Genomic DNA, 11466 nt, shown 5'->3' on the forward strand with positions numbered 1-11466 from the left:
AGTTTCTCAGGTATTATGAGGAAAGCCTACTTTAAAGACTACTACTTTATTCCATTTTAGTTAGTTTTAGTTTGATTGATGCATACATGAAAACATAAGGTGTATTTGTCATAGGATAGAACTCATAGGATAAGCTCAAGAGCTTATTTCAATTGTGGTCCTTTGTGTGTAAATGTTAACACATAATTCATAATAAATACTTTCATACAATATGTAATGCACTAGACCGGTGGGTTCAAGGGAAGCTCAGGACTATTTGAGGAGGGGGTTTCAAATGGACTCTAAAGGCCAATTCATGCCTTTAGTTTCATCCGGGCTTTCCGATCCAGTTCGGAGAGTCGGGACATCTCTGGGGGGGAGCACGAGGTCTGAGACCGCCCATCAGAAGTTTGGAATTAAGTTAATTTGTAGTTAAATGACCTACCTTTATGAAGAAAGGTTTGGACGTCAGAAGAAGTATGTATTGGCCTTTACAGGTCTGTAACTCTGAGAGCATACAAATTGGGTCAATTTGGTTACATTTGCACGCTCTCAAAGGGCTAGACAACTAAAATAGCAAAAGAACAACAGCAACAATGGAACTCTATGAACCGTGGTGTGTGTGTGTGTGTATGTGTGTGTGTGTGTGTGTGTGTGTGTGTGTGTGTGTGTGTGTGTGTGTGTGCGTGTGCGCGTGTGTGTGTGTGTGTGTGTTCGTTCCAGGTCTCCAGCAGGGCAGGGAGGGTCAGCAGGGTATGTTCACCCTGATGTGCAGGGACTCTGCGGGGGAGCAGATGGGACGTGGAGGAGACCATGTCCTGGTCAGCATCATCCACAAGGACAAAAAAGACTGGTGACAACAGCCTTCTGTTTATACATACACGCATTTACATAAGATTTTCATATTTGTTTTAAAGATTATTTGTAAGTATCGTGTTAAGATCGGTGTAGGGGTGCAACATTTAATGGAAAACGTAATCGGTAGAATAATCGCCAAGACATTTCAGCCCTGATTGATAGCTACAGATTGCATGTGGAAACCACACCGTTATCAGACTCCATGTTGTTTTTGTTTGGGTTCAGCACGGTGGAAGCAGCCGTGGTGGATAACAGCGATGGATCCTATGGTGTCTCCTACACTCCTGTGGAGCCAGGCCTCTACTCTGTCTGGGTGTGTGTTAAGGCCCAGCATGTCAAGGTACACTTGGTTCAATTATTGTCGTCTACTTTTTCATTTTAGAATTTTTAATCTCAGTTTGTTTTCTGGGACAGTTTCAATAAGAAGAATAAAAAAAAGACAGTTTCATAGTTATAACCGTATCAGGTATGCCTTTAACCACTTTAACCCGATAAACTTTGTTATATAGGGTTATATACAAAAAAAGCCCATCTACAAGCTCACAAGCTACATTGTGAGCTTTTAGACTGGCTTTTTTGGCTAAATGTTTGCACCGGAATAGAGTAAAACGCTAGGGTTCAAATTGTTTAAATTGTTAAAAGTGTACTAATATTATTATTATTAGTAATAGTAGTAGCAGCAGTAGGAGTAGTAGTGTTATGATTAGTACGGTGTAGTTGAAAATCTGATCTGGCACAGAGATCACAGCTTATCACCTCTGGGGTCCTGTATGCCTCACTCAGTCTATTTGAATCACACTGATTTTAAAAGACCTGAAATTCACTCACTGCTCATTTCCCCCCCTCCACGTATAAACTAAAGAAAATGGACACTGTATGAAAAGCTCTGATCATTTACAAAACTATCATTTGCAAACATATTTAAACCTAGAAGGCTTGTGGGGAACGCAGCCATTTGTCAATTTCCCTCAGCTTTAAACCCTATTTATACTTTGTTGCTCACAATGCGTCGCGCTGTGGCGCATTGCGAGACAGACCGCAAGGCTAATTATAGTTTAGCATTTTTCATTCGTTTTTATTTAGATTTTTGTTTTTACTTTTTGTGTTCAATATCAGTTTACTTTTAATTGGTTTTAAAAGAAGGTTTGCTAGTTTCTTTTTTTTTTTAAATGCTCGTTTTATTTTACTTTTTATTTTTATTAGTGTTAGTATTAGTTTTTGTTTTTCATTATTATTATATGGGGTATTCGTCAAGGGTGAGATTCATAAAGGCCATAAAAAGTATTGTGTAATAAAAATGTCTCTCTCTCTCGCTCTCGCTCGCTCTCGCTCTCTCTCTCTCCATAGGGCTCGCCGTTCGTCCTGAAAGTGCAGAGGAAGTTGAGGCGTCATCGGGGGACGTTCCACTGCTGCTCCTTCTGCTCCAGTGGGGGGGCCAAACAGTCCCAGTGCGGCTGCCCTGGAACCATGCCAGGTACAGTAGGCCGAGGGAAGGCTGATTAAAGACATGAAATATTCAATGTAAACCTGCCGTTGCAGGACAGAAAGGAACACTGCACTGCGGGGAAAAGAGAAAAGAGAATCCTACGTTTCTACTGTGAAATACACGTTAACCACATGAACCCCAGGGCAGTGGTTCTCAAACATTGGGACCCCCAAAATGATATGCATTTAGCTGCGGACCCCCTTCTCAAAAAATATTTTGTGCCAGGGACCCCCAGAAGCAAAGATTTGAGTTAAAAATGTTCGCTTTAAAATATATACTGTATATGTATACTTTGAATATATATTCAAAGATTTGCAAAAGTTGCAAAATGTACAATCTCATAGCGCGGCACAAAGTGACGTACTACGAGCTTGTATATCTGCTATTTTTAAATAGCCAAAGTATAAAATCTGGATAAAGTTCTTTTTTTTCAATAGTATGTTTATTGATTTTCATTTTTTTAAACAAAGACAAAACAAGACAAAACAACTGGATAAAGTTCTTAAAATGATTGTAACGCTATATTAACTAATTTTTGCTGGGGACCCCCTGGTACCCCCCCCCAAGGACCCTTGGGGGTTCCCAAACTCCACTTTGATAACCAATGCCCTAGCATCCTTATTTTGGGCATGTTATAAGCGAAAATTCTCAAAAACAGCTTAGGCCTCAACTCATCTCGTCTTCACTGTCACATCACAGGTTTAATAAAAGTGGGGGAAAGTCTTTGTCGTGCAAGACGCAATCGCGTGGTACATTTGTCATTTTAGATCTTTGCGTTGGCTGTTCAAAAATAGCAGATCTACAAGCTTTTACATCTATTTTTTTTTTTAAAGTGTGAGAACTACTGATTTAGAAGGCCTCAGGTCTTAACGGGATAAATTGACTGAATATTGGATATTACATTTTTCATCTACAATGTAAGTCTATGGAGTGTCTCTCTCAATAGCTCTGGTTCATGTTTGTGTGTGTGTGTGTGTGTGTGTGTGTGTGTGTGTGTGTGTGTGTGTGTGTGTGTGTGTGTGTGTGTGTGTGTGTGTGTGTGTGTGTGTGTGTGTGTGTGTGTGTGTGTGTGTGTGTGTGTGTGTGTGTGTGTGTGTGTGTGTGTGTGTGTGTGTGTGTGTGTGTGTGTTTGTGCCTGCAGGAGGGTTCCAGGGCTGTGGTCACGGTCATAAGGGCCACCCAGGGAAGCCCCACTGGTCCTGCTGTGGCAGTACGGCGGAGCAGTCAGAGTGTCTGCCTCAGAGCATAATGGCCGCCGTTTCCCCACGGGGGCGCCTGCGAACCGTGGAGCTCTGAGGTAACGGGCCGCCCCCCACACCCTCGCGTTGTTCCACTTGTTCCAGCAGCGCCAGACATTTGTCTTTTTTGTTTGCAGCAAATCCACACAGTCGCAACAAACAGGATAGACTGTAGACGACGGGAGAAAGATTTGCCCACATTTTCACGATTTTTCGAAAATAGCAGATCTACAAGATCACTCGGTGCTGCGCTATGAGCTTGTATATCTGCTATTTTTTGAATAGCCAAAGACATCTAAAATAACAGAGATGCGTTCCCGGATTGAATGGGTTAAATTGGTTTTATTTTTCAATTTTATCTGTCCAGAGATGGAATGGTGGCTGAGGCTATTGGTTGCTATTTTTTGGTCATTCCCGGTTATCAATTCCAGTTGAACACATTCACAAACGGGAGCCGCCCAAATACTCGGTCACTGAGTGGCTCCGCTGGTGCTATTGGAGGTAAAGGTTAAGTGCCTTGTTCAAGAGGGCTCAATGCTGTGTTTTCTGAGGGAGACGTGTTTTGCATTCATTAGTTTTTTTTTTACTGCTGCTTACAGAGGTGCTGCTGACACAAAGGTCCCTTTGTGACTTTTATTATGAACAGCATGAGAGAATGCAAGGGAGACAACACATTATGATGCAGGCCACCAGACCAATGCAGTGTGGTTTTCTATATTGAGCATTGCCATTTTGTTGTGGAAAATGATTGCTTGAAACTAGTGTTTCCAAACCATACGCAATGTTGGACCTTTGTGAAGAACAATCCCTGACTAATGTCACTGATCACAAAAGAGAGTCATAAGACATGATCATGGGCACAGTGTTACATTTTGTTTTGGTGGTACAGTACTATACTGAATATTGTTATTACTTTGTGTATGTAGAAATATTTATACCTTATGATGTGAACATATAGTATATGAATAGTTTATCTTAATATGACATAAATCGAGGTATGAGCCATTTGCCTTAATTCTTTATCTATGTAATCATGAGCTGTCTTTACATGGGGAACCTTTTATTCCAGTAATAATCAGAACTGGCCAAAATCAGAATAAAGGTTCTTCCTGTAACCTCCTTGATCAGAATAAACTGGTCCATTCAGAAATACATTTTAGTTTTGTTTGAAAGGGGTGGTATAAAGTAAAACTTTTAGAATCCGTTTCGACAGATGGGACAGATACATTCTCAGGTCATACATTCAGAATATCTGTACCCGCATTGACCCATTTAAAAAGAAACGTATGCTGCTCTATATACCGAAGTGGTTGGGTACCACCCTGTGCACACAGCATAGCTCTGCTCAGTTTACTTTTGTTGTGTTTTTTTTATATGGGGCACCTGCTCTAAAGTGAACCCTGAGCTCTTATTGTGGAGCATGTAAACAGGACACTTTATCCCATCATCTTATCGCCACTCAAGTAAACACTTGGCTTTTGAATGAAAAAATAATAATAATAATAATTCAATGCCTCCTAATTTGCCAATTACAAAAGATAACAAAAGCCATACAGAACTTGTCTAAAGACTAATCTGGAGGTGATTTATATTATCACATATTTATAGTGAATTGAATTAATATCTACCCATTGCTCTGTGTACATAGCGATTTCACTATAAGTGAGTTGAATAGAACAGGAACTTTATTTTCTATGCAAGTGGGAATCAATCTTTGGCTTCACTGTGGTAGAAACAGATAAGAAAATAGACTATAACAACAAATATTCAGTAAAAAAAAAACAGAAGACTCAAGGACGACACAACATGGCCAATACTAAATCCCTCGGTTTATATTTGCAGCAAAACAACTAGTGTGACTGGTGGAGAATTTGTAAAGTTCCCTCTATCTGCAATACATCCTCCATTTGAGAGATCAGCCACTCTGTGCCTTGTGGCGACGCAGAGATTTATCTATGAAAGAAAGTGCTCTGACCTAGAATCTAAAGTCACACTGTCCTGGGAATATAAAGTTGTGCCTCTTCTTCAGAAGTAAGAGTCACTAAGAAACACTATAGCTTCAAAGTCACAAGGGAACACTGCTATGCATATATGTATGCTATTGCTTCTCCTGAATTATGACTCTGCCTTATCTTGGATATAACCGAGCTGGAACCTTTAAACCCAATTTATTCTTTGTTGTACGACAGTATCGCGTGTCGAAAATAGCTCACCTGCGACGCGTTGTGAACTTGTAGATCGGATTTTTTTTGGCACGCAACGCAGTCGTACAGCAGAGCATAAATTGAGCATTATACAGCTCAAGGACTTCAAAGTAGGGCAGATTATCATTTAGGTTATTGATGGTGAAGATCATTATTAATATGAACTTACAAGGCCTCACATCAGCACTGAGGTTTTTGAAATGTTTATGTGAGATCTGGAACAGGGCTTGCAGGCCTGCATTTCATGTCGGCCTTCAGATTAATTTCTCAATCGTTTGAAAGAGAAAATGACCTGGAGTTAGTTCCATATCTCTAAAATATTAAGAACTAGATTTTTGTCGATAATGGACTTTACAGTAGTTCTCTGCTGTTCCTTAACCCACCTGTTTTGCACATTTTACCCTCATTTTGTATACTTACTGTAAGCTTTTTGCTGTTTCTGAACCACTTAAGTCCTATTTTACACATTTTACTCCATTTTTGTATACTATTTGTATGTAATCTATGAGCTTACAAGCGTTGTGAGATTGCAGATCTGCTATTTTTAACGCAGAACTATGGACGCCAGAGTGGTTAAAGGTTACCAGAATAAATCCATGGTGGCTTAACCAGCTTATACCAGAGGTTCTCAAAGTGGGGTCCTTGAGGGTGCTCCAGGGGGTCCCCAGTAAAATGTGTTAATTCTTAACCCCTTAATCCATATTTTATACGTTGGCTATTCAAAAATAGCAGATATACCGAGCTTGTACATCTGCTATTTTTAATTTTTTTTTTTTTAAATCTTGAAAGTGTTCAATAATCTTGCATTTTTATACGCAAATCTTCTCTTCTGGGGGTCCCTGGCGCAAATCACTTTCAGATGGGGGTCCGCGGCCAAATATGTATCAATTTGGGGGTCCTTGGCATGAAAAAGTTTGAGAACCACTGGCTTATACACATGCCGTCCCCACATCGTGGGTTCGAATCCGGCATGTGAAGAAATGTGCCTGTCTGGCACTCTGTTAAGAAAAGAAAAGAAAAGCAGCGATGCCTTTAATGTTATAAAAGAAAATAAATCTATGCAAGTACCTCGCATCAGAAATATACTTTTCTAATTTAATCTCTTTGTAAAGAGAAACTACTTGAACACTGTTAGTATTGCCTTGTTGTTATTTGTTTTCACCATAAAATGTTTTTTCCTTTCACATTGTGTATGTCAGTACTCAAACTGGCAACTCGAACTGGCAACTAGCATTTTATCCTTTAACTACATAACTGTATAACATTTTGACAAATGTTTGTCATTATTGACTGTATTTCGAAATAAACGCTTCAACGCTCAACCAAATAACCATATAAATTACAGTATATGACAGAGAAGTGTTAAAAAATGTAGAACAGCCAGAGGGAACAAGATGTCATGTTTTCTCTTTTGAGTTGAAAATGCTTATGTTGACCACTAGGAGGCAGTAGATGTCTGGAATATATGTTATATGTACAGTATATGGTTTTTGCATTTCCAATCATTGACTATGGGCCTCCTAACGTGAACTCTTCCTGCTGTCTTACTAATTATTCACAGTAGGGCTGGAAGATATGACTTCAAATCAATATCACAATTATTTCTAACTTTTGCCTCGATGAGGATTAATTAATGTTTTCTTTTGTGTTTGAAAATATCAGATCTACATGCTCATCAATCAGACTAATTGATTTAGTCCATTATAAAAAACTATTAGAATTGTTTTGGTGTCGATGTGTTGATATAAGAAATAAAACCAAATTGTCCCCAAAAAATCACACCGTGTGTGAAGGAAGCGGTGCCTTTGGGGCGGTCCTTAACTCATTTCAGTTCGTCCCTATTGGTGGTCTGAGTCCACTTACCAAATTTGTACTTGGTAGCATGCTGCAAACTGGAATGATGGCTGTTTAAAGCCCAGCCAATGGGCAGACAGAGGGGGCGGGGCTTAAGTAATGACAGTTAGTCCCTATTGCTGGCTTTAGTCCATGTACAAAATTTGTACTCCATAGCATGCTGCGAACTTGAGTTATGGCTGTTTGAAGGCCAGCCAATGGGAAGACAGAGGGGGCGGGGCTTCAGCAATTCATGCTGGTCCCTATTGGTGGTCTAAGTCCACATACCAAATGTGGACTTGGTGGCATGCTGCAAACTGGAGTTATAGCTGTTTAAAATCCCGTGCTCATCCCGTGCTCATACGGGCGCTGGGGGTCCCTGGACCCCTCTTTGATAACGTCATCAATTCATGCTCGTCCCTATTGGTGGTCTAAGTCCACATACCAAATTTGGACTTGGTGGCATGCTGCAAACTGAAGTTATAGCTGTTTGCTTCTTTGCCGTGCTCATCCCGTGCTCAAACAAACGGCCCGTGCTCAAACAAACGGACACGCAGACAGAGTCAAACGTAGAGCGGTTGGCACCGCTAAAAATAGGCCTACCTACTTCTCAATTATTCGACTAACCTACATGAGCAAGATTAAGTCGATTATTGGCTCTAAAAGTCAGCTTTGCTATATTAATGGTTAATTGCCCAGCCCTAATACACAGTCAGCACTCTGAAAAGCTGTCTTTGAAGAGTGCAGCTCGGGTTGAAAAAGGCACAGATGAATACTGCATTATCATGAAAAATGTCTTAAGCGGATTAAGACTGAGCCTGTTAGCATGAATGTTTGATGAGCGGGGTTCAAACGGCCATTTCATAAAAAGCCATCACGCTCAAGTCTATCAGCGATAACACTGATTAATCAAGCAGAATACCTGCTCAATTATAGCAATTTGGGACTGAGTCATTTACCTGCTCGCTACACACACACACACACACACACACACACACACACACACACACACACACACACACACACACACACACACACACACACACACACACACACACACACACAGTCAAACACCAGATGATGGCAGGTGTGGGCTAAAGATGACAGAGGTTCAAAAACTGCCATTAGTTTTGATTAAGCACTCTCCCACACTGTGCATTCTCTGTCTTTCTCTCTCAATCGAACTCATTAACCTCCCTCATGTCATAATAGGCGAACATTTGGTAGAAATTGCCCAGATATATTGTGAAAATGTCTGATCTACAAACTCATTAAGTGTCAAATTGCGACAGTTTTGAGCTTGTAGCTCAAACCCGTGGGGCACTCCGGTCAACAAAGTAGCTTTAAGTGGATAACACACAGTGACTCTGCGTGTTATCCTTTATCACCATGATACGAATATTTACATTTGACAAACCATAAAAACATTAAGCATGTACAGGGATCAAACTTGAAGCAAAATGCAATATAGACGCTGATATCATAAATATTATCATATAATGTGTGATGGTGGTGGTCATTTTCTAAAGCTATCAGGCAGGTTTGTAGTATGTACAGTATATACCTGTGCTGTACCAGTGGTGGAAAAAGTACTCAAATGTTTTACTTAAGTAAAAGTATCAATACTGCAATGTAGAAATACTCTGTTACAAGTAAAGTCCGGAATTCAAAGTGTACTTGAGTAAAAGTTAAAAAGTATTGGTATCAAAATGTAAAGTTTTCAAATGAATAAAATGTATAAAAATCATTTGAAAATAGCAGATGTACAAGCTCACAATGCATTGTGAGCTTGTAGATCTGCTATTTTCAAATGGCCAAAATGTATATAGGGCTGAAGTGGGTTATGTATGTTTTCTAATAATAATCAAAATCTACCAAGTAACAAGTAACTAAAGTTTTAAAATAATTGTTGTGGAGTAAAAGTATAATATTTGCCTCTGAGATGTAGTGGAGTAGCAGTAAAAGTACAGAAAATTGGTAATACTGCAGTAAAGTTAAAAAATACCTTAACATTGTATGTACTTAGTTACTTTACACCACTGTACTGTACTATACATAGTAGTGAGGATAAGGATGGCTTGACCTCTACGGCGGTGGTTCTCAAGGGTTCCAGGGGGTCCCCAGCAAAATTAGCAACAGTTTAATTCCCCTGTTATTTCACTGGCTAGAAGTTGGACCAATGAGAGAATGTATAAGAAGGACTGTTCAGATCATATGTTGTACTCTCTCCACCTATAATGGTTGTAGAATTCTGTTCTGAATCTATTCTGAAAACAAAACTATCCTCCTATGGGGGTGCCTGGAACTAAATTGTTTCAAATGGGGTTCCACGGTCTAGCACTAGGAATTGTAGGAGAAGCAGCATTGCATTTTGTTTGACTTGGTGCCACAGATAGATATTGTGAAAATAGCCAAGCTACAAGCAACAATGTAGATGATTTTTAGATATTTGACAATTTGGCCAATGTTTAAGCATTTTTTATAATATAGTTAGTTGATTACATTTGACGCAGTAATGGCCTTATTATTTTTCATTTTAGAGGTATTAAAAAGGTCTTAAGAGTCCTTAAAGTGTCACTTTAGAAATGTGCAGATACCCTGTATACACTTAATTTGTATGTTACTGTTCTACGGTACAGAGATCAGGAGAGGCTGATTCGGAGGAGAGAGAGAAAGATAAAAGCTCAGTCACTCATTTATACTCCATTGCACAGCAGTGTTGCTTTCCCACAAGAACTGATCTACAAGCTCCCTACAGTACGTGTTGTTTGCTTGGAGATCTGTTCCTGTCATGTATACATTTGGCAAAAAGCTCTCATTTCCTCTCTCATATTCTCGCTACCCATCACTCATTCACACTCACTCACACGCACACCCGGTGCTTTCAGGGGATGGAAGCATATTTAATAGGAGCCGAACCATTTGACACACACTGAATTGAGCGATGACGATGCGCATGCAAACAGAGGTCGTAAAAAAACGGAGAGTGCTTCTTCCCGGATTACAAAGTGGACCCTAGAGAGGAGGGGCTTATGCCAACTCCCATAAACCCCCTTCACCCATGACTGAGCTCTCAAGTAATGTACCTTGTAATTGAGAGATCTAATGGTCATAATACAATATTGTCCAACAGACATGAGACATCTCTCCCCCTACCATCTAGCCTGATTTTAACTCATTCATGCCGTTGTTTTTGTTTGTTTACCTCTTATATTTCTCAGTCAGTTTACAATTTTCAGTTATTCATCTTTTGTGCAAGCTTTGTCCATTGTTTATATGTATAGCGTCTCTGTCGGGTGGAAGTAGATCTGCTACTTTTGATACTTTTGTGTGACGATGTAGTATGATCACGTAGGGCACTAATTTACGAAAAAACACAAAAAGTTTGAATTTGGAGATAGGAGGTTTCTGCTCGACAGAGACGATATATATATATCACAATAGTTGTTTTTGTTTTCTTTAACATTTGAAAGACCTTTGTAGCGAGAGTACACATGGGTCACAGAGTGCAAAGGTCTGATCGCCCTGACACAAGAGAGTGTAACAAAATACTCCTGTGACACCAGGAAAGAGCAGACATGATACTGAAGAGCTAGGTCAAAAGACCAGAGGAGAAAAGATAAACCCCCTGTGTGTGTGTGTGTGTGTGTGCGTGTGTGCGTGTGTGCGTGTGTGCGTGTGTGCGTGTGTGCGTGCGTGCGTGCGTGCGTGCGTGCGTGCGTGCGTGCGTGCGTGCGTGCGTGCGCGCGCGTCTCTCTGTGTCTGTCTCTCTCTCTCTCTGGATGTATTTTTATCTAGATAGATTGATAGAGTGAGTGTCTGTCTGTCTTTCTGTCTGTCTGTCAATGATTCACTCCTGATAGAGTGT

At 40.1% G+C, this 11466-nt stretch overlaps 1 protein-coding gene across 1 annotated transcript in view; it reads left to right on the forward strand.

Moving 5' to 3' along the window:
- The window catches only part of trim45 (tripartite motif containing 45), an 18078-nt gene extending 10998 nt beyond the window's left edge, over window positions 1-7080 (forward strand). Inside the window, exons 6-9 of the mRNA XM_084084767.1 lie at window positions 703-832; window positions 1063-1177; window positions 2185-2311; window positions 3465-7080. Coding sequence (XP_083940893.1) covers window positions 703-832; window positions 1063-1177; window positions 2185-2311; window positions 3465-3619 — 527 coding nt within the window. The 3' untranslated portion in view covers window positions 3620-7080. The remainder of the gene's footprint in view (window positions 1-702; window positions 833-1062; window positions 1178-2184; window positions 2312-3464) is intronic.
- Window positions 7081-11466: the final 4386 nt, after the last annotated feature.

Source organism: Gymnoscopelus microlampas (genome assembly GCF_963454915.1).
Source record: "Gymnoscopelus microlampas genome assembly, chromosome: 17".
NCBI lineage: Eukaryota > Metazoa > Chordata > Actinopteri > Myctophiformes > Myctophidae > Gymnoscopelus > Gymnoscopelus microlampas.